This window comes from Herpailurus yagouaroundi, unplaced genomic scaffold (assembly GCF_014898765.1).
Source record: "Herpailurus yagouaroundi ecotype Mexico unplaced genomic scaffold, PumYag 184, whole genome shotgun sequence".
NCBI lineage: Eukaryota > Metazoa > Chordata > Mammalia > Carnivora > Felidae > Herpailurus > Herpailurus yagouaroundi.
The window spans coordinates 10,235,023-10,257,817 of NW_024412415.1; the positions used below are offsets into that span (position 1 = coordinate 10,235,023).

General features: G+C 44.4%; 1 protein-coding gene across 18 annotated transcripts in view; it reads right to left on the reverse strand.

The window, feature by feature from the left end:
* The window catches only part of PPIP5K1 (diphosphoinositol pentakisphosphate kinase 1), a 43,137-nt gene extending 20,590 nt beyond the window's left edge, over nucleotides 1-22,547 (reverse strand). For 6 of the 18 annotated variants that reach the window (XM_040492500.1, XM_040492495.1, XM_040492496.1 and 3 more), the window contains exons 1-27: nucleotides 22,478-22,547; nucleotides 18,732-18,827; nucleotides 18,282-18,456; nucleotides 17,625-17,820; nucleotides 17,091-17,181; nucleotides 16,779-16,864; nucleotides 16,295-16,449; nucleotides 16,082-16,183; nucleotides 15,462-15,623; nucleotides 15,228-15,349; nucleotides 13,588-13,689; nucleotides 13,256-13,342; nucleotides 13,063-13,138; nucleotides 12,824-12,933; nucleotides 12,658-12,740; nucleotides 11,798-11,929; nucleotides 11,508-11,629; nucleotides 11,033-11,215; nucleotides 7,875-8,016; nucleotides 7,462-7,685; nucleotides 7,027-7,154; nucleotides 6,703-6,817; nucleotides 6,430-6,537; nucleotides 5,672-5,788; nucleotides 5,353-5,517; nucleotides 3,423-3,572; nucleotides 2,709-2,799 (exon numbers count right to left, since the gene is read on the reverse strand). In XM_040492500.1, coding sequence (XP_040348434.1) covers nucleotides 2,709-2,799; nucleotides 3,423-3,572; nucleotides 5,353-5,517; nucleotides 5,672-5,788; nucleotides 6,430-6,537; nucleotides 6,703-6,817; nucleotides 7,027-7,154; nucleotides 7,462-7,685; nucleotides 7,875-8,016; nucleotides 11,033-11,215; nucleotides 11,508-11,629; nucleotides 11,798-11,929; nucleotides 12,658-12,740; nucleotides 12,824-12,933; nucleotides 13,063-13,138; nucleotides 13,256-13,342; nucleotides 13,588-13,689; nucleotides 15,228-15,349; nucleotides 15,462-15,623; nucleotides 16,082-16,183; nucleotides 16,295-16,449; nucleotides 16,779-16,864; nucleotides 17,091-17,181; nucleotides 17,625-17,820; nucleotides 18,282-18,428 — 3,196 coding nt within the window. In that variant the 5' untranslated portion in view covers nucleotides 18,429-18,456; nucleotides 18,732-18,827; nucleotides 22,478-22,547. Of the gene's footprint in view, nucleotides 1-2,708; nucleotides 2,800-3,422; nucleotides 3,573-5,352; nucleotides 5,518-5,671; nucleotides 5,789-6,429; nucleotides 6,538-6,702; nucleotides 6,818-7,026; nucleotides 7,155-7,461; nucleotides 7,686-7,874; nucleotides 8,017-11,032; nucleotides 11,216-11,507; nucleotides 11,630-11,797; nucleotides 11,930-12,657; nucleotides 12,741-12,823; nucleotides 12,934-13,062; nucleotides 13,139-13,255; nucleotides 13,343-13,587; nucleotides 13,690-15,227; nucleotides 15,350-15,461; nucleotides 15,665-16,081; nucleotides 16,184-16,294; nucleotides 16,450-16,778; nucleotides 16,865-17,090; nucleotides 17,182-17,624; nucleotides 17,821-18,281; nucleotides 18,457-18,731; nucleotides 18,828-21,224; nucleotides 21,826-22,209; nucleotides 22,312-22,477 lie in introns of those variants that run through there. The other 12 variants (XM_040492503.1, XM_040492501.1, XM_040492493.1 and 9 more) reach the window with 7 other exon arrangements.
* Between the last annotated feature and the right edge of the window lie 248 nt (nucleotides 22,548-22,795).

A 22,795-nucleotide genomic window follows, 5' to 3' on the forward strand; every position in this document is an offset into this window, starting at 1 on the left:
ACCATGTGGCCACTTCTCATAACCACAAACAGATTTCACTATTGTCCATAGTCGCACCGGGCAAGCAAGGTAGGGATTCTGCCAAAGATCTATATACTAGATACAAGAGGCCTCTACAAATACAATGTTAGTCATATTAGGGGACTCAAAGCTACTGAAAGGCATAGACTGTTTTCCAGGTGCCTCTTAGGAATGCTAAAAGAATAGGTAGATCTCTCTAGATCTCCCTAGATTTAATTTAGTGCTCCTTACCCTGGATATAGAGTTTGAAGAATTGAGAAATATAATACTTTATAGACTTACAAGGAAAGAACTTTGATTGAAACTAGAGACTAGGTTTTGAGCACTCAGCCCAAATTTCAAGTTCATGTAAGTTTCAATCCCTCCTAAGTTTTTCATCCAACATTCCCTTCCTTCTATCTCTCTTCAGGCCTTTTTTTCGTTTCCCAAGAAAAGAAGTACGAGACTCACTGAATTTTTAAAGCTGGAAGGGACTTAAAGATTATCCAGTACAATCTCTTCATGTTAGAGGTGAAGAAACTGAGAGTCAAAAGGGATCTCATTTACTCAAGGTCATATAGTTTGTTAGGAGCTAAGCTAGACTAGAGTCCAGGTCTCCTGATTCTGAAGATCAGTTGTGTTCAGTTAGAAAAGACATAATTATTTTTTTCATCAAGAAGAAACAGAGCATTGTTTCTGAAGTGAAGATGGACACAAATTAAAGGCATGTGAAGAGTCAGGTGACTGCATGCAGAACATGCCTACTGTGTGCTGAGGACCCTATTAAGAACGAGGACCTGATAAACACGAAACAACGAAAAAGCCATGTTTTTCTGCTCTCAAACATTTATTGTCTCATAAGCCTTATCTCAAAGCCAGATGCCTACACACATAAGTTCAAAGAAAGCAAAGGAACTCTACTGCCAGAGGAGTAAATAAAACTTAAAAAATCTCTGAAGCAGATAAACCAGTCAATGTTCCAGATATTATTGAGAGTAGGGTTGAGACTCCAAAGTCCCCTCTCCTACTGTAGCTCACAAGGACAGAGTGGGAGGAAAGAGACAAGATTGACACCTAAGTTTCAGGAGTTGCATCTCTCCTTCCAAATCCATCTTAGCCAAGGCCTTGGCTTTGGCTTGGGAACTTAATATAGCAGAGATGGATAGAATGGAAAGGAGGTCAGCTTCCTTTGAGCCCACAAAGAAGGTGTCATGGTTTCAGGGGTCCCAGCATTTCAAAGCTACCATAAAAATCAAGAAGCTTAGACGGCTAATAATCTCTGTCCTGGAATTCAAGATTGCTGCTCTATGCAGCACCTTCTCCTACTTTTCATGTGCAAAAAGACTCTAGAATGGGGCTCAAATAAAGCTTGTTAAGTATGTCTACTTTTCTTCACAGAAGCTGAAACTAGCAGACTTTATCCCAGACCACCCGAGCTTTGTTCTATATTTACTTCCTCCCCTAATAATTTTCTGGTGCCATCCTGCCAATCTTGCCCTGTCCAGTCCCTGGATCATCTCAGAGGGTAGTGTCTAGGTTACCACCACCTTTGTTCTTGACAGCACTCCTACTCAACTGGGCCTGACATACCTATCCTCATTTTCAGCCTACTTGAAACCTATTCGTTACTGAAACTTCTAGGAAGAGAAGTCTGTGTCACAGATCCATCAATTTGCCATTTATTTTCCAGGCCCCAAACCATCTACCTCATCTCAGGGATCTAGAAGGCAACCTACTTCCATAAAACTAGCCAGGAAAGTTACCAAAACCTTTTTCCCCCTTGCTGGTCCAAATGCTGATTATGTTTAGGCCAAGAAATTGCCAAGGACAAAATTAACAGAAAAATGAAAGGAGCTAAATGGAGTGAATAATAGGACAAGATAGAAAGAGCCCGAGAACCAAGTCCAGACGCCACACAATTGTCTCTAACTGCCAGTTTACTTACTGGCTCACAAGACACTGTATTCAAAGATAGCCCCTCCCAAGGACCACTCCCCGCTCCCAAAGAATACAATACCCTCTGAGGCTTGGTCCTTCCTGCAGTCTGTGTTCTTAGGAAAGGTTGAATGATGTTCTCCACCCCTCTCCAGGAATCAAAAAAATCAAGAGACATTCCCTCAAAGTCCTGAGAGAAGCCTCTGCCACTACATCAGTCTCAGATTTGTCCCTCAATTTTCAGGAAGGAAGGAAAAAAAATTACAGGATTAGGAGAGGATGAAAGAGCCATGGAGGTAGGAGGGGCCTGAGCAGGGATACAATAAACATAGGTCTCAGAGGAAGACATGGCACAAGTTGTCCAAATGAGGAATATGACACTTATGAGGAGGTCACAAGTACATCTATTTATAGTTTTGTCTCTGGTAACTCTGAAGTATCAGAGTCTCCATGGCCCCTTAAGGTTGGGGCTAGACTGGGAGGACAGATAAGGAATGAGAGGGGAAGCCAGAAAAAAGTCCTTCAGCCAGAGAAATGGGAGTTGGTATAAAAAAACAAAAGACAAACACCTTCCTGGAATGGAAACAATCATCTGGGTTCAAAGTTCACACCTAAACATGGCTTCTCCCAATTCATCCTCCCTAGCCCCACCGACAATTCCACAGACTGAAATGACCCCAACACCCATGACTAAGGTTTCCCACAATAAAACCCTGAGGAACAGACAGACACACCTCCCCAACAACAACAGGTGAGATGCTGGAAGACCATACCTAGGCCACTCTGCTTCATCTCCGTTGGTGGCCGTGCAGATGAAAAGAGCCGGTAGCCACCAGGCCTCGAGGATGAAGTCTCAGAAAGCACCTGGAGAAAAAGGACTCTGTATTACCATTTTGGCACCTCAACCAAGAAGTCTAAAACCCTGGTCCTGAATTCCTGCCCCTATAAAGCCAAGCAATGTCAGAAAGTCTGGAAGAATCAAAAGATTTTTATGGGGGAAGAAGAATGAAAAGGGAATGAAGAATGTACTTCGCAGAGGGAACTGTACAGGGAATCCCATACCAGAAGGCACTTGTATTTCCAAGATGCCTGCCCCCATTGCCCTTCTATCCCAAATCTGAGAAATCATTATTCAACTATTTTCAGTTCTCAGCAGAGCAGTATTCCTTAATCTTATCTATCCCTCCATGGGACTCAGAAAGCCAATCACAATAGCTGAGTAACAATAAGAAGTAAACTCTGGCTACCCTCTCTTCTTTCCGTGGGACAACTGTGGTTATGGCAACCACACTCAGTTTCTTATCTGAACCAAGAGGCCCTCCCCTCCATGTCTGGAGATGTGAAACAGATTTCTAAAAAGGCTACGAGGGCCTAATCACCCAAACCGCAACATACACACCCTCCAACCCCCAGATAATGTTCTGAGTCCCTAGGTCCCAAAAGGCAAAGATAGAGGCAGGAAAGGAAGATGAAGTAGGGAGGGACACCTGTGTGCAGGATGCCAGGTGAGTGGTGGACACAGCCCGGGGCTGTAGGCTGATGGCTGGGGAAGGCCGGGGGAGGTCTCCTGACCTCCTGCGACGCCGTCCCCGCAAGGGGATCAGGTCCAGGTTCCCCGTGCACTGCATATTCATGACCTGCAATCAGACCGGGTGGAAAGCCGGTCACGGCTCCTTTAACTCCCAGGTTCCCAAAAGCCCCAGTGAGGCAGAGCTAGTTATAGACCTGGAGAGGATCATTACCTAGGGCACAGCTGCTATGAAGGTCACAGATCTATATTCTAAAACTGTCCAAAAATATGAGATGACAAGAGCAGAAGAAGGGATGGGGGAAGGGTTGTAGTCAATAAGGATAAAACTACCAATGCCTATACCTATAGAATAAGGAGAGGAAATATTAATATTAAAAGGCTGTGTGACCAAGGAGTAAAGAGACGATTTTCTTGCAAAACTGAGGAACATATCTTGGGCTACCTGGATAAGCCATGGTATAAGTAACACTAGGAACTAAAAGGAAGGAATGTGGTTACAACAGGAAGCTTCCCTATAGTCCTGAAAGAAAAAAGCCAACTCCTTTTTTGACTTCTTGACTGCTTAAACCAGAAAAGTGGGGGTTAAGCACAACAGTGCCAGAGAGACTGGCAGACGATGTGAATGGGGAAGACATTCAGATGTGGAAAAGCATTTTATTGATGGAAGATTATACATCATTCTGTCTATTTGATCTAGTCACATGAGTCTGCAGGGTACTAGTATATTATGGATACTAAGTTAACTTATACATCAAAGGGAAAATGATGCATACCACACTTAAAGAAGCTCTGAGTAGTCACAACATCAAATCTATCTTAAAATAATCAGGAAGAAAAAATAAGCCCAAAACAGAGTGCAGTTTATCTTTTCAACTTTCTCCAAAATCTGAACTGTAAACCTCTGGCTGAACCTATGTAAGCTAGTTGCAAATTCTTCTGAGCTAGTCCTAAAATGAAAGATCAGTTCCTTTAAGACAGAGAGCTGGTACAAAGCCAGGTGAACAGATTTGTCTGTCAAAGCAGGACCCAAATCAGACAGTCAGAGTCACTGAGACAGGGATAAATCATGGGGTCAAAAAGAGTGTCATTGGGCCCAAGAGGAAAAGACTCTGCAGGAAAAAACCAGGAACAAAAACTCCAGCACAGTTAGCTGGATACAACGTAACATTTACAACAGTTCCTTCCTCTAGGCTAGAGAATTGGAACCAGGCCTAGAGGCAGACACAGGCCCAGGTCCGTAGATCTCATCAGAACAGAGGGTAAAACAGAGAGACCTTCATACTTTATTTCCTTTCTGGAATGAATACCGATAACTCTAAAGGAATGAAATTAGAGCGCTATATAATTGCTCCTGTTTGAGCTACAGTTTTTAACCCAAGGGAACAAAGAGATGGAGACAGCCTGGCCTTTAATATCAATTGTTATTATTATAGCTACTGTTTACTGAGCATCTATATGGTGGATATTGCTTGTGTTTCATAGACAAAAAAACTTGAGGCTTGGAGAAGTTACCTGTCCAAGGTCACACAGCTTCTAAATATCAGCCTGGGAGTTTAGCCCAGAGTTCAAGTTGTTTCTACTATATTTCCTTTTAAAGAACAGCCCTTTCAAATTCATCCAAAGGCCTCCTCCTCATTATCATCTCTTAAAATCCTATCTCTCGGCACCTCTCACTGATATCTCCTTAATCTCAGAGGTAGCAACCAACTTAAAGGAGCTTTATTGGGAGACCAGCTATGAAACGGAGATTAAATAAAACATATCCATCAGGGGCAGAAGGACTCTGCTTAAGGTGCCAAGAATCCCCCCAAGGGGATTCAGAGGATTCATGGATATTGTCCTATGAGCAATTCCACCACTTCTTTCTCCCAAGCCCCTCCTATTACCTCCATGGAGCCGGCTTTTCGGTTACGAATGAGGGGTGATCTCCTTGGGAGGCCAGGGCCCTCAGGGGGCTGAGGTGAAGTCTGCAATGCCCGGTCTGGCTCATCCGATGCCTTCCCTGGGCACAGGTTCTCTATGCTGCCTTGGTCTGCTTTCATCTCTTCATTCTACCCAACAACAAGCACAGATTCAAGAGGAGTTAATGGCCTCCAGCCTCCTAATCCTAGACCCCCAACCCTCTTACCTCCCTGTACTGTTTTCAAGTTTCCCACCACTTGGTTCCTAAATCCTCTAATCTAAAACCCCAGCACTCCAACCCACCTCAGAAGAAGCTGGACGGAATCCATAGCCAGTTGGGGCGTTGCCTTCTTCCTCAACACCTTTCACTCCAGGGCTGAAGTGTAGCTCCACGTGGAACCGCTCCTCTGATAAGGGATCCTATGGGGCATCAACAGATGAAGGGGCAGTTGGAAAAGCTGAATATGGTGGTGGAAGACCAGGCAGGGACAACAGAGAAGAACTCAAGAGGATATATCCTCCCAGGGATGAGGTTCCAGTATCTTACTCCACTTTGGGGCTGATCTATTGTAAGCTTCCCCTTAACTATAGTCTCGTGTTAAAGGTTCCTCATTACCTCACTTCTACGATTTGTGATCCACCACCCCACACAACTTTCTAGCCTCCAGTTCTACAACTCTTTCCATCCATCTCTCACAGTAATTCAGTTTTGCTACAGTACATACAGCAGCACAGTTAAAGATACCTTTGTGAAGCCAGATGAAAAACGTATAATAATGTTTGAGTGAAAAAGACTCATTATAACATCATCCCAAATTCTATACCCTCCCTAATGCAGAGCTATGTTGTCTGATATCTCTCTGGCTCAACACCATCCCAAAACACTTTTTTTGTTCCAGTAGGAATCTCCTGGATGCTCTGTGACATGCTGTCCTTGGGTGTCACACCTAGCTGAATTCTACAAATTATAAGGATATGAAAGTTTCTAAGATGAGAAGGAGGAGAAAGAAGGGGCACCCTCCTTGCCCGGCCCCCCCCCCCCGTTGGGTAATGCTCCTCACCCGTGTGTTGTCCTCATAAAGCATGATGACAATCTGGGTCATATAGTTGAGCTCTGAAATGGCACTAAGATAAGCCAAAGCTCGCTGCCATTGTGCATCCTGGGTCTCCTACCGAACAAAAGAAGATGAAAGTCAATGACCAAGGACCAGGAAGTCATGGAAGGGGCAGGGAGACAAAGAGAATACAGAAGGCTTGTAATAAAAAGCAGAAAGAGGAGAGTAAAAGAATGCTTGGAATAAATGTTCATACGTTGAAGGAAGGAGGATCCTTACATCAAGAAGTCCCCCATAACGGAATACACTGAGTAGGGAATGGACATGGCTTTCACTGGTGAAATAGAGACGTGTTCGAACATGGCGACCTGGGGAGAGCACCCCTCGAGAGTACCTAAGATAAGAGCTAAGTCATTCACACTGTCAGATAATTTTCCTCCCACCCTTCCACAAACTCTTTCCTCCCAACTCAAAGACTGCTTTCCTTTCTATCCCAGGATCCCTTCTATTCTTGGTTCCCCAAGCTGTACCAGCCTGGATTCCCCCCAGGGCTCCCTGATATGCCCCTCCCTCCATCCAGCACCCCTCCCAGCCCTCCCTCACAGGGGATGCAGCTTGTTGACAGACTCATCCTCGTGGGTTCTCTGCAGGTCAAGTAGTATCTTCCGCAACAGTGGAAGACAGAAGCCCACAGCAATTTCCAGTTTCTCCTCCCGACTGATCCCGTATTCCTAGGGGCCACAGGCCAGGAATGAGTACGTCGATGAATCTTGTTTCCCTCTTGCCTCATACTCCCAGGCCCAAGATGATGCTTGTCTTCACCTCAGGTCTAGAGTTTCTTTCATATCCACCACATTCCCCCTCTCCAGGTGTCTCCTCAGTTAGCCTCTTGCACTTACTCAGAGCCAGAGTGAACCCTGACAAATATAGCAACTCAACTAATTCTTTCTCTAAGTTTTCTTTCCCTGGTTCCCACACCATCCCTCCTTTCTGCTTTTCTCCCCTTCCTTTCCCAGTGCCCCAGGCTATGAGACACACCTGGGGAATGACCACATCAGCCAGGGCCTTAGAGAGACGTAGTAACTCTGCTGTGCCTTGAAGTCCCAGACTCCCATTGTGCTGCACATCATACTTGACACAGTCATAGATGTCAGGGATCTTACTGATATCATAGCGCCCACTCTTCTGTCGAAAGTCACGCTCCAGCTTGCTCCAACGCTGTAGCATGAGCTCTAGAGTCTCACTGTGGTAGAGTTGCAGGTCTGGAAGGAAGACAGACAGTCAGAAAGAACCAAAGATTTTACCTTCAACAAAAGACCCTAAAAAATCTGCAGTAGAATCAGAGAGATGAGGATGCCTTGTTTCAGACACTTAGAAGAGGGCACAGGAGTGCCTGAGTAACCCATCCATACCTGAAACCTTGAAGGGAAGATAGTACTATTCATACCCACCTACAGACTTGGGGTCCTGCATCCTTTCCCGGATCTGATGAGTGAGGTTTTCAATCAGGGCAAATACCTGATCACAGACCTTTACAGGATTCTGGATGATAGCCATGGAGTTGAGGAGGGAAGTGCTTCCAGTGGGAGCGAGCTATGAGCAACAGAAAGATGAAAAGCAAAATAGGCTCTGTGCTGATTGTGCAGAATCCTGTGAGCCTATTACAGAAACTGTCTGTCAGTAAGATCTGTTTGCAGGCTCACTCTAATGAGGATTCTTGGGCTACAGGGCAGACCACCAGTTCCAAGATGAGAGGATTGCTCAAACACACAGTCATCTAAGGAGGGTTGAGGGTAAAAGCCTTAGAATCCAGAGGAAATAAAATAAACCTAGGTTCTTTTATTGGGGGTTCTAAAATATACATGGAAAATACTGAGGAATAAAGATTAAACCAACCCCTCACAATCCCTACACAAGGTTTTCATGAGTGGGTAACAGAGATAACAAAATCTTATTCCTCTAAACAAAATGTTAGCTTGAACCTACAGCAGAGGTCTTGCCTCAGAACTAGATTCCAGCTCAAGCTTTCAGGACAGTGACAGTCAATGAAGAATGGGGAAGTGAAAAGAGGATTATGGGTAGAATACACATATTCAACCTAGGTCCTCACAAGTCCCATTTTTGCTAGCAAAAAGAAGCAAGAGAGAAAGAAAAAGTGCTTTAGCTTTTGAATTTGACACTGATTGGAAAATAAGAGAGCAAGGTCCTGTCCTTATTAAGTCTTGCTCAGAGAAAAATACAAAAAATGCCATTCTCCAATGTGCTCAGCTACTTAGCTCATTGAAGAACCCATCAGAAATGGTTACACCATATTGTGAATAGACTTAACTGAATATACTTAATACACTGAACTATACACTTTAAAATGATTCAAGTGGGGGGCACCTGGCTGGCTCAGTCGGTAGAGCAGTCAACTCTTGATCTTGAGGTTGTGAGTTTGAACCCCATGCTGAGTGTACAGATAACTCAAAAAAAAAAAAGAAATCTTAAAAAAAAGATTCAAGGGGTACTACAGCTTCTATAAAAACATACTTTCTTTAAAAAACAAATCCATCAGAAATGAGGAGCTATCAGTGGGAGGATAGTACAAAATCACTGTCTGGCATATGATTCCCAGTCAATCAAGGTCTGGATACACAGGAAAAAAAGATGACATTGGGTAATGGCATCCACTGTGATCACTACCGTGAAACAATACACTATAGTGGTAAACAGTCCAGGCTCTCAGGTTAGACTCTTTGGGTTAATACTAATTAGGTGACCTTGGAAAAGTTGCTTAAATTTTTCTGAGGTTAGGTTTTCTCATTTTTAAAATGGGGGAAAAGTAGTACAAGTCCACAGTTCTTATGGTGGATTAAATATGGTCATTAACTCTTTGTCACCTTCTCCTTGCCTACAATCTACACTGTGTACTGGCCCTGTGACTGCTTAACCAAAATAAAATAAAATAAAATAAAACAAAACCAAAAAGCAAAGTTACATTTTACTAATTAAGTCTGGACATATACTTTATTTTTTTTTTTTAATTTTTTTTTTCAACCTTTATTTATTTTTGGGACAGAGAGAGACAGAGCATTAACGGGGGAGGGTCAGAGAGAGAGGGAGACACAGAATCGGAAACAGGCTCCAGGCTCTGAGCCATCAGCCCAGAGCCTGACGCGGGGCTCGAACTCACAGACTGCGAGATCGTGACCTGGCTGAAGTCGGACGCTTAACCGACTGCGCCACCCAGGCGCCCCAAGTCTGGACATATACTTTAAAAGAGCTCGGGGGGTGCCTGGGTAGCTCATTCGGTTGAGCATCCGATTCTTGATTTTGGTTCAGGTCATAATCTCAGGGTCATGGGATCGAGCCCCATGTTATTAGGCTCTGTACTGAGCATGGAGCCTGCTTAAGATTCTCTCTCTCTTTTGCTCCTCTCCCCTGCTTGAGTGCACTCTCTCTCTAAATTAAAAAACTGAAAATAAAAAATAAAAGAGCTTGGAAGGAGGCACCTAGATGGCTCAGTCAGTAGAGTGTTTGGCTCTTGACCTCAGGGTTGTGAGTTTGAGCCCCATGTTGGGTGTAGAGGTTACTTAAAAATAAAATATTTTTTAAAAATATAAAAGAGCTTGGAAGCTTCTGCTTTTGGGATGTCCTAAGCTACCGTTTAAGAAGTCTGGCTACCATGCTAGAGAAACCACATGGAGAAAACATGTGGAGAGGAGAGGATCTAAGACTATAGGTAGAGCATAAAGTGGGAGAGAACCCAGCTATGTTAGCAACCCAGTCAAGCCTTCAGATGGTTTCAGCCCCAACACATGGACAACATCTGGGCAGTTTTAGGAGAGACCCCAAGGAAGACTAGGTGAACCTAGAACTATGAGTAAGATAAAATGGATATTGTTTTAAGTTACTGAGTTTTGGGGTAGTTTTTTAAGTAGCAATAAATAACTGAAACATTATTTCATTCAAAATCTTTGGGACTGTTTTAGAACTGAGAATTTTTCAGACTTTAGAGTTAATATAGCACATAGTCATATGTTATATAATACCTCTAGCAGGACTGAGGGCATAACTAAACACATTTATGTTTCTGCAGCACAATGTATGACTACTTACACTAAACAAAATAAATAGGAATTAGTAATAGTCTTTTTTTTTTAAGTTTATTTATTTATTTTGAGAGACAGTGCAAGCAGGGGAAGGACAGAGAGAGAGAGAGAGAAAGAGAGAGACAGACAGATAGACAAACAGAATCCCAAGCAGAATTTGCACTGTCCATGTGGAGCTGGATGCGGGGCTTAAACCCATAGATTATGACCTGAGCTGAAATCAAGAGTCGGAGGCTAAACTGACTGAGCCACCTAGGAGCCCCAAGAATTAGAAATAGTCTTATTATGTCAGGTTTTGCTACCAAATGAATCTTGGTGCCTGATCTTTTTTATTTTTGAAATTATGAGTAAGAGATTATAGACCCATACTTAACTCAAAGGGTAAAGATTGAATGAGAAAATGTATGGAAAGCAGTGTCTACCATGTAGTAAGTACCATTATTGATCACTATTACTTAGAATTCTAGGAATCTGGGATGGCGGTACATTGGGCACAAAAATAGGGAGAGCCTGACCTGATCATAATCCTCAGGACCAAAGGGTGCATCCTGTTGCAAAATATGGTGCAGTCGAGCCTTCACCCGGTGCTGGCAGCTGCTCAAGGAATCGCCATCGCTGTCCAGTAGCCCATTCATGTTGGCACTCTTCACCATTTGTACCAAAATGGGTGTTAGCTCCCCTTCTAGAGCCAGAAGGCCCTGGAGGGGAAGCACAAAATCTATTAGTTTTCCTTCCAGTCTACTTCCCCTAAGCCTAAATGGTCTCAGAGATCAAATGAGAGCTGGTGTGGAGGCGAGGAGTACAGGTCAAGGTGCTTACGCCCACTTAATTATTCTCAGTTCATTCTCAGTGGTACAGAATGGGTCAGACACAAGCAGAAACTTCTCTGAGTCAGCACATAAACACCCTGACATTTCCCAACTAGTTCTCCAAACTCTTAGCTTCTCTATCTAATGGAAGCTGGGACTGTGAAAGAACTATAGTGTGCACCTTAGCAAAGGCAGCAGCAGTCATCTGGACACGGCCCTCATCAGAGGCATAGATCTTGAGATCATGGCGGAAAGTGCTATGGAGACGAAGCAGCCCACAGCCAGGGAAGCCAGCATAGTCACCTGGGGGAGAAGGGGGAGGACCAAGAATGGACTGCTATACATACCCACATGGAAGAAAGAATGCTCCTTTCCCCCTTTAACTTTCCCATTGCCTCTGTCTCTTCATTCCCACAATTTATTCTCTAATCATCTCATCCAAGCCCTGTCATTTGCCCCCCAGACACTCACCCTGTCCTCCAGGGTACATGCAGCGAAAAGCTCTTCCCAGCTCCTCAGCCTGAACACGGCCATCAGGAGTCAGTTCTCCACCCCACTTCAGTACCAGCAACAGAGAAGGGGATAGGGCCTCCCGCTGTGGATCTTCAGGAATAAGGGGAAGTGAATAGGTCTAGATCTAAGAAAAATAGCTGGGAGGGGGGGCAGCTGGGTGGCTCAGTCAGTTAAATGTCCAACTTCAGCTCAGGTCATGATCTTAAGATCTATGAGTTCAAGTGGCTTTGGGCTGTCTGCTGTCAGCACAGAGCCCGCTTTGGATCCTCTGTCCCCTCTCTCTACCCCCCTCCCCCCACCAAAATAAATAAACATTAAAAAAAAAAAAGAAAAGAAAAAAAAAGGAAAGTAGTGGGGACATCTAAATGTCAGGTCTTCTGAGCAGCCCAGAATGGTGATCTGGTGTAGAGGTCATCTAACGGTTTTGCTTTTTATTATTTATTTCTATATTTTAATTTACAACCAAGTTAGTTGGCATATAGTACAATAATGTTTTCAGGTGTAGAATCCAGTGATTCATCTCCTACGTATAACACCCAGGGCTCATCCCAAGGGTTTTGTTTATTTTTTTAAGTTTATTTATTTTGAGAGAGAGAGAGAGAGGCAAGAGCGCAAGTGGGAGAGGTGCAGAGAGAGAGGGAGAGAGAGAATCCCAAGCAGTGTCACATTGTCAGTGCAGAGCCTGATGTGGAGCTTGAACCCATGAACCGTGAAATCACGACTTGAGCTGAAATCAAGAGTCAGAGCACCCTCAGGTCATCTAAAGGTTTAAGAATAAGAGACTTGAGTGGTAATGGGAAGGGAGTATTATATCTTACCTTGCCCCTCATTAGTAGCTTTTACTCCATGAGGGTAGTAAGTCAATTGCACCTTCCGGTTGATGCCTGAGAAATGACCATACCTGCAGGATAAACTCAGTTTACTTTCTACCCCAGCACCTAGTTCTCACTGTCATTGGCTCCCCTCTCCTATCCCCTTTCTTACATCTCCAGCACAGACTTCAGCTGCTCTAGTTTCCCAGTCTTCTCCTCGATCTCACCACCTGGTTCTTTCTCCAGTTCAGCCAGTAACAGCCTTGTGATGTCCAGCACCTCCTGGAGGAAATAATAGGGTATCCATGAAGGAGACCAAGTCCTGGGCAGTTATCCTTTCATCCTGGTCTCTCATTGAGGCCCCTAATCCCATACCCACCTCGCTCCTCCCAGCCCAATTCACCACCTTACCTGTAGCTGCTCAGGCCGCTTCAGTTTTAATTTCCCTGTCTTGTAGCCACCATGTTTTTCAAACAGACTGAAAAATCTGAAGAAATAAGGAAAAGCTTCAGTATGGGGTGAGACAGTCAAAGCCTTTGGGAACTTCCCCATTCCCATCTCTCTCACAAAAACCTGTTTGTCTAAACCAGGACATTCATCCTACCTTGGATGTGTCACCTCCATCTTCATTTTCTGCTTGGGAGTACGATCTCCATGACGGATAATTGCAATGACACAACGGAGTTCCATCCTAAGATAGGGAATGTCGTTAGAGCCTTTCCTCCAACCCACCCCACACCACCTCCCATCATTTCATCCTGCATGACATGTCAAAAAGCAGAGGAAAAACTGAGATTAAGAATATAGGCAGGGTTAAGGAAATTGCCTAGAAGATACCCAGCCTCCACTAGTCATATGGTATAGGGTCAGAAAGTAATCACTGGTCTGATTCAGGTGCCTTAAGTAGGTTACTCCAGATTTTATACTTTTGCTCACATAGTGCCAGATGTGGTAGGGACAATGGGAATGTCCTCAGCCTCTGTGGGGATGGACCATGGGATCTGGAACTGTGGAGCAAGCTCCCGCATGATGGTGTTCCTAGAAGGAAAAACATGAAGAAATGTATGAAAATGAATGAACCACAACTACACATATGAATAAAGCTCACAGAAATTAGCAAGTTGTAGAATATATTGTATAAACTCTAAAAACATGCCCCACCAAAAAGCCCCCATAGATGTATTAAAATATTAATAAATGCATGGGAATGACAAACACCAAATTAAGGATTGTGGTTACCTCTGGGTAGAAAGGGAAGGGATGTAATTAGCAAGGAGTATTCTTAATATTTTATTCAAGCCTGAGTGGCTCTGTCAGTTAAGTGTCTGACTTCTGCTCAGGTCATGATATCACAATTCATGAGTTCGAACCTCACATCAGGCTCTCTGCTGTCAGCACAGGGCCCACTTCAAACGGATTTTTTTTCATGTTTATTTATCTTTGAGAGGCAGAGAGAGACAGAGAACCAGCAGGGGAGGAACAGAGAGAGAAGGAGACCCAGAATCCGAAGCAGGCTCCAGGCTCTGAGCTGTCAGCACAGAGCCCGACGTGGGGCTCGAACCCACGAACTGCGAGATCATGACCTGAGCTGAAGTCAGTTGCTTAACCGACTGAGCCACCCAGGTGCCCCAGGGCCCACTTCAGATCCTCTGTCCCCCTCTCTTCTTGCCCCTCCCCTGCTTGCACTCTATCAAAATAAATAAACCTCAAAGAAAGATTTTATATCTAATGTTTTATTTATTTATTTATTTAGAAAGAGACAGAGTGTAAGCAGGGGAGGGGCAGAGAGAGGGAGACACAGAATCCCAAGCAGGCTCCAGGCTCTGAGCTGTCAGCACAGAGCCTGATGCGGGGCGCGAACTCTAGGACTGAGATCATGACCTGAGCTGAAGTCGGACACTTAACCCACTGAGCTACCCAGGTACCCCAGAAAGATTTTATATATGAAGATTTATGGTGATTACATGAATACTCACTATGTTCATTATTCCTTATACATTTTTATTTTTTTAACTTTTCAAAAATTCATGTATTTATTTTGAGAGAGAGAAAGAACTCACGCATGTGCACGAATGAACAGAGGAGGAGCAGACAGAGGCAGAGAGAGAGAAAGAGAGAGAGAGGGAGAGACAGAGAATCCCAAGCAAGCTCTGTGCTGTGAGTGTGGAGCCCAATGTGGTCCTTGATCTCATAAACCTTGAGATTATGACCTGAGCGAAAATCAAGAACTGGACATTTAACTGACAGAGCCACCCAGGTACCCCTCCTCGTACATTTTTAAATATTACATGGTAAATTTACTTTAAAATCAAGTTTTAAAACAGTATTACAGTATGAACACATTTAGTACTATAAATAGTTTGTTTATACATGGTAGAAAAAGACATATATGTAAAACTGCTAACAGTTTTAACTGGGGAGTACAGTGTTAGGAAGGCAAGAGGGCTAAGAAGCCCTTTTTTTATTTTCCTTTTTTCATTTTTTAATCCTTTTTATAATATTTAAAATAAAGCAAAAAGCTTTCTAACTCTCTTCTCTAAGCCCATTCTCCCCAGTCCAGACCACTGTGTCCTTACCCCAGGATCTTGGCACAGTCATCATAGTATTTCATCGAATTCTTGACAAAACTGAAGCCATTGACATCACACACAAAGGAGTGACCATTGGCACGAAGAAGGTCAAAACCACAAACTGTTTGCTGCAGTGGAAAGAAGCAAGATGAAAACAAGAGAGCCACTCTTTCTTCCAGACCCCTGCTCCTGTCCCTTTCTCTCACTCCACAGCACCATCCCCCAAGGGCCTTTCACTACCTTAAAAGCTACACAGACTTTCCTGGCCACCAGCTTTTCCATGGCAGTCAGCATGACTGGATATCGAATCTCTTTCCCTTCACTGTCTCGTTCGACCTTCCCATCGAGAGCTGGAGATTTTCTGGCTTCAGCATGGGCATAATCTGGTCCCACTGTATATACCTGCAGGTACATAGCATCACTGAGTATGCCCACCGCTCATCCTGCATATGAGAAGACAACATGAGCACTAGGTCTGTAAACTAGTTTCGGAAACAAAACAAAACAAAACAAAAAAACCCTGAGTATTAAGAACAAGGAGACTGACATTTTCCTTACTGGGCCCCACCAAAGTATCCTTATGAAGGTTTCTCCTTGGGACCGCAACACCATTTATTACCTAGTCCTCATTAAGAAATAACTTACAATATTATACCATTTTCCATGTTACCCTTGCCCTTGCTCTGATAGTAACCATGTAAATGTCTACTTCTCTCATTCATTATTTTCACCTGAATGTAAAAGCAAATCACATTCACTTTATTTTCTGTGACTTTCTCCATACACTTCCACTTGCTTCCCAAGCACCCCATCCCAACCCAGACATTTATCACTTCTTAAATCCCTGTATCCACCATAACCTTGACATCTGTGCCATCTGTTGGCATAAACTCCTCATAGATGTATGATCCTGTCTTTCGGACGCTGCTCTCAGGAGAGTAAACACTGCTTCGGCTGCCAATCTTCAGGAGGAAAAAGAAGAAAAAAATATTGCCTTCACGTTGTCCCCAAATTCTCCAGCTCTTGTCCTTCCACCTATCTGACTTCCCCAAATGCTCAAATGTCTCCCATACCTTTCGGAAGAGGCGCTGACTTCCTCCTCCAGCTGAACTGGGGTAGTAGATGTAAACATTATGGTCCTCTGCACTCACTGGCTTCTCCACAAAGGGCTTGGGAAAGACAGCTCCATTTACCTCTACCTGGTCTTCACCTTCTATCAGGTTGCACTCTGAAGTAAAATTATGTGGTCATTCCCAGGGTCGAGGATTGTAGAATACTTCCAACTCCCATTTCTCTGAGTTTTAATCTTCATAACCCTCAAATCTCTATGACCGTATCTTAGTAGTAGATATGGTAATATATGCTATATAAATATGATAATATCTACATAAGAGGTCTAAGTTTCTGTTTAAGGACCCATGGTTCTGACTCTACCCATTGCCCAATAACCAAAGCCTCACTTGGATAAGTAATACATGGAGATGTCCAGAAGATGGACAGCTGGGCTATGTTACAGAAAGCAAGGTGGGGCAGGACTGGATAAAGCGAGGTACTCACCCTCAGGCCGGGCAGGGTCACGATTGAGCACAGCATATCGAGGCAGATCAATACCTTCCTCCTGCAGGATCCGGTACACCTCCCTCCTGTCACCCCCAAATAAATTAGCTGGGGGAGGTGGGGAATGGTGAACAAGGGAAGAGGCTAGGGATTTCATTTGCTCAGGAATTGGGAGATACCAGGGTATAGAACTCGGGAAGGTATGATACAAAAATTAGGCATGTTTGTTTGACTCTGCCCCTCCCAGAGTGGGCTCTCTAAACAGGCATGATCTCAGGACTGCCCACCCCACCAATCAACAGAAAGCTATACCTATCCTGGATGTAATACTGCATAGCCAGGTCATTGATAAGAAAGGGGTTTCGAAGCTTGGAGTAAGCAACAGCTTTGTCCAGAGGAAATCCTGGGATAGAAAAAGGAAATAGATCAAAAAAAGAAAGTGAAAGAGACAGAGTGAGAAAACAGCAAGAGAAATAGAGGTATTAAAGCTAAAGTTGCCACTAAGCTCCTCTACCCATCCAACCCGTAACATCCTTCTGCCCAACTTCCCAAGTCTATAATATCCATCAGGAAAAAGTTAAAAAGATGTTATTTCTAGGGTCCTTCTAGAGACACACAACTCTGTCAGAGACCCTAACAGCTTTAGAACTGTCCTGAGGTTCAAATATGGGCTTTACACTACCGTCAGCAACTCTTCCACAATACAGGGAAAGGAAACCCCTTTGCACTGTTCGCCAGTGTGTCAGGAAGAGCTGATGACCGCTGTACTATTCGACAGTAAGAACCTCATTTCCCAGGCCAGCATTCCCAACACCATTCCTCCCACTTTCCTCCACAGACTCCAACCTTTGGAGTGGAAAGAGATGAGGCAGTGGCAAGATGGCCAGTTTTCCACAGGTTCATTGAGGATCACGTCTTCTCCCAGGATGATAACAGTTAGGTAGTCAAATCTGCAAAGTCGCTCTAGGATTTGGGTCATTGGCTTGGACTTGGATTTCTTGGTCATGGCACAGATGCCAACAATGATCTGAGGTTCAGGAGGCTATAGAGAGGAAGTACTGTCAGGAACTTAGGAACTTCCCACCTAGACCATCCCTATTTAGGGAACACTGTCTCATTTCCTTAGGGCATAGAGTTTCTTGCCAAGCTTTGGAACTATGGGGCAAATGCTGTCTCCCAACTTAGGTCTAGATTGGAGTGCCTGTAGGGATTCCTACTGTCTAAAGAATAGGAGGCTTTCCACAGTAGGAAATGTGTGCTCAGGTAGGAGAGCTAGAGAACGAATAACCAGGACACAACAGGAGGAAGGCATAAAGGCAAGGGATTCAAAGATAGGTAATCTAACCAATCTCTACTGCCTCTCCTCTTAATCAAGATAGGGCCTGTTTATGACAGGGAGTCTACACATTTGGAAAGGGCGGAGGAGTATCTCCAGCCAATGGAATCTCAACTCTCTATGACAGGGGTCCCAACACCAAGTTATGTCATTTTCCTTAGTCTTACCACTTCATCCTCCTCATCCTCAAGGAGCTCGCTGTCACTCTCTTCTGTCCTCATGCCTATTCCACGGGTGCCCAGCCCCTCATCTCCAGCTCCAAGGAAGAAGTGGGCCGTGGCACTCTCGCCCTCACTGGCCGGCAACGACCACATCCCCGCCGGAGGACCCACTCATCCCGCTCTGCAATGGAGGGCATCCCATTAGCTCAGAATCCAAACCTGCATGGCAATGGGTGGGGATGGGGCATAGGGAATGATAAAATAAGAGGGAACCACAAGGAGACTAGGGGGAACAGGAAACAAAGCTATCATAAAAAAAGAACAACAGGAAAGGAGGCACGTGGGCTATGACTTGACATGACTAAAGATCCATAAGAGAAAAGGTCTTCCTTTTCCTCCCTGCTCACTCTACCCCAACCATGAGACTGGTAAGAGGATCAGTAGGTTAACCCTTACAGTGCTGGCATGTCCCTGATTCTGCCAGCAGGAAACACCATTAACTCCAGCAGCAAGTGGAAAAGGCAGTTCCTCATGGAAGGCTGCTGTTGATTCCTACCAGAAGAGAAAGTTAGAGAGACATTTCCAACTTTGGATTCATTCCTAAACATTCCTATCCCTTCACCACCTCCCCACAGTAGTGTTGAACTCAGGGATTTAATTCAAGGGCAGAGGTAATGAGAGAGCACAGCTGCCTTTGACCTTAACCCTCATCTTCATTCCTACCAAGGATTAACTCAAAAAGAATTTATTGCGGGCACTCTATGTTCTAAGCATTATATCAAAACAGTAAAATCCTCTATGTTCCCTGTTTCTCTTCCATGTGCTCCACTTTAAAAGACAGATGCCCAAGTCTGGAAAATCTGTCAAGGAAAGAGGTCTAGTGCTAACTGGGAGGTTGAGAATACAGGCATCCATACAACAGCCTCCAACCCATTCTCAAAATAAAGTTTCAGTTTCTCTCTACCATCTCCTGGTACTACAGACCCAAGTCGGGTCTAGGCCAAGGTGTCAGTAGGAAAAAATTCTGCCTAGAGCCATAATTAGTGAAAATATCTTTTTTTTAAATGTTTATTTATGTTTGAGGATGAGAGAGACAGAGCATGAGTGGGGGAGGGGCAGGGAGAAAGGGAGACAACCGAAGCAGGTTCCAGGCTCTGAGCTGTCAGCACAGAGCCCAACTCGGGGCTCAAACTCACAAACTGCAAGATCATGACATGAGCCAAAGTCGGTATTTGGTATACCCAGGCACCCTAATCAGTGAGAATATCTTAAAATTTACGCTTGGATTAGAATAATCCGGCAGTTCCATTTCTACATATACACATGTACAATAGTGGTTCTTAACCAATTGTGATTCTGCTGGCCAGGGGACATTTGGTAGGAAGCACTTTTGGTCGTCACAACTGGGAAGGTGCTATTGGTGTCTAATGAGTAGAGGCCAAGGATGCTGCTTAATAGTTTCAAATGCATAGGATGTTCCCCCACAATGAAGAATTATCCAGTCCAAAATATCAGTAGTGCCGAGGATGAGAATCTCTGCTGTAAAGAAACTCTCCCACATAACGTGCAAATATGTTCATAAACTCACTGTTGGTAATGGGAAAAACTGAAAACTCAGAGGTCACAAGTAGAATGGATAAATATAGGGTAGAATATACAAATGATAGACTAACAGCAGTTTTAAAAAATGAATCAGGGGCAACTGCGTGAGTCGGTCAGTTAAGCGTCTGAGTCTTGGATGTGGCTCAGGTCATGATCTCACAATTCATGAGTTTAAGCCCTACGTCGGGCTCTGTGCTGACGGCATGGAGCCTGCTTGGGGTTCTCTCTCCTTCTCTCTGCCCCTCCCCATCTCGTGCTCACTCTTTCAAAAAAAGAAAAGATGTCTGTAATAATATGGACAGCTTCCAAATGCAAACTGCAGAAATACACGCATTGCAGTACAATTCAGTTTGCATAAATAAAAAATATTACATGTACTTATGACTGTATACATAATTAGTAGAGGTCTAAAAATATGGACTGAAAAGAAAAGCATCAAATTCATAATTTGATTCAAATTTGATTCAAATTCAAATTACCTCTGAGGACAGGGTAAAATGGAACTGAGAAGGATTTGAGTGGAACTTTACAACCTTATCTGTAATGTTTATTTCAATTTTTTAAAAATCTGAAACAAATACACAAACGGTTAACACTTGTTAATACCAAATTGTGAGGATACATATACTATTTGTTTCCAAAAATAAAATTGAGTCACCCAGCAGCAATTTTTCACATTCTCCAAAAGTTCTCAGAAATACTAATGACTCTAATGAACACCACATTCTAAGTAAATGGATCATCTTAACAGACTTATAAAATAGTCTTCAACAATTACATTTTGTATTTTATTTTAAACCCTTACCATTCCCAGTGGGATTTGCAGCTTTGATTAGAAAATTATTGCTAACCTTTGTATAGACCTTGACCTCCCCAGTCTTTACCATCTGCTTGTCTCCACAGGCCGGTCACAACATTCTCCTTAAGACTTAACATTTCCAGTTGTGTACTGCAGGTCTTATACATATGCTTTATCTTTGAACCCCTTTTTAGTGACCTGACCCAATTTCCACGACCTGTATAGTTTAAGCAGGCAGAATTTTGTTGCACCCTTTATCCTTTATCTGAAGCAGGGGCTTTCCCTCATGTCTAAGATTCCTAACCCTTCACCCTTTTTTTCCACTAAGTCCTTCCTGATTTTCTACTGAATGTATATAGTCATTTTTCCTGAAAATCTTTTACAACTCTATAACAGGGGATGGTAACAGAATGGGGAAGAAGAGTCTGTTCACAGATCCTTTAAGGGGCTAAAGAGATACATAAAGGCCTAAATTTATAGTTAACAAAGCAAAAATAGAAGCCTGACAAAAACAGCTATGAAATAAGACAGGATTTATTTAAATGTACCTTTGAGAGAAGCTGGGATTTAATATGGTATTCCAAGAGCCATTCCCCTGTTTTCCAGGCCCTTCTTCCCATCACCCTTTCCTTCAATACTTTGTTGCAAAAGAAAACTTCACACTCTACACTAGGCTAAAGCAATCTCACTCCCAAGGCCGAATCAATGCAAATGACGGAAAAAAGAGAGGATGGGAGGAGGGGAGAAGATAAGTAGGTGAGAAGAGAGGGTGGGGCAGAAGGGAGGGTAAACTGTGTAACTTCTTGGTCCCTTAGAATTTAGGGCTGTTTGCAGTAGTCCTCTAATTTCCTTAAACACCATGCACTTAATGGAGGGCACCATTACTGGTGAAGGGGACACATCAATACAGAGTCCAGGCAGGAATATTTTCAACACAGTAAAACTCCTCAGGCAACCAACACTAGCTCCTTCTCACCTTCCACAGTGGACCCCTAAATTCTTTCTGAATGCAGCGTTTAATCCTTCACACAGACCCTTATTCTGACACGGATGAATTGGGCTGAAGCCCTTGTTCTACCAACTCACTCATACTCCCTTCTTTCCCTAATTTGCAACAATGACTCTCCATGGACCCTCCCCCAACCACTCAAGACACTGCTGCCCCCTCCCCCATCACTGATCAACGAATCCAATTAATAATCCAAGTAATCCTCTCACTCAGTGATTCTCCAACATTAAACTGCCCTCCAAACCCGCAAATGAGTCACCACACTTGGTAACAATTTATATGGAACACTCAATGATCTCCCACAAAGACTGCCTTAGATCAATTCCGTCCTCACATTAGCTCTCTCCAGGGTACCCTCCTCTCTGTAACAACGCCTGCCTGCAGCTGATCCTCTCCAGAGTCGACTCCATTCCACCCCTCCTCACACAGACCTCCCCACCCTGACCCTCTCTCGGGCTGACTCCGCTCCTCACGCAGGACTCCCTCTTCCGCAAATCCTCACACCCCTCTGTTCTCTTGCTGACCCCCTCCGGTGTGTCTCCTCACACAGCTCCCGGTCACGAATACTGCCCTCCGATGCGACTCCACCAGCCTTCGCCCTCCCCCGCCTACTCCGCCTTACTCTCCCTACGCAGACATTGAGGCCTCATCGAAGGCCTCCTCCCGAAGCCGCCCCCAGCCAGCACTAACCATGGCCCTCAGCACCTAGCAAGCCCACTCTATTCAGCCCACCCCCTCAGATACCGCCCCCAGCCCCCAGCCACTCCCCCACCGCCCCCGGCCCTCGCTCACCCGCCTCCCTGCGCTCGCGCAGCCGAACCTGCCGGCAGCGACACCTGACAGCAGCCCAATCAAAGCGCGGCTTCCCTGCGGTGTCACCAATCAGCGGAAGGCGCGCACCGGCAACAAAGTCAGGCTGCGTTGGCCCGCACTTCTGCGTGGAGGAGGGTGGCCCCTAGTGGCTGTGGGGAGGGAATGCAACCTGATGCTCGCCTTCCTCTGATTTCTGTGTCGCCACAGCCCAGAGGCTTGGTCTAGACAGAGACTTTCCAGTGAGACGAAGAGCAGAGAAGAAGCAAGATGCAGAAAAGAGGCACAATTTGTGCCATT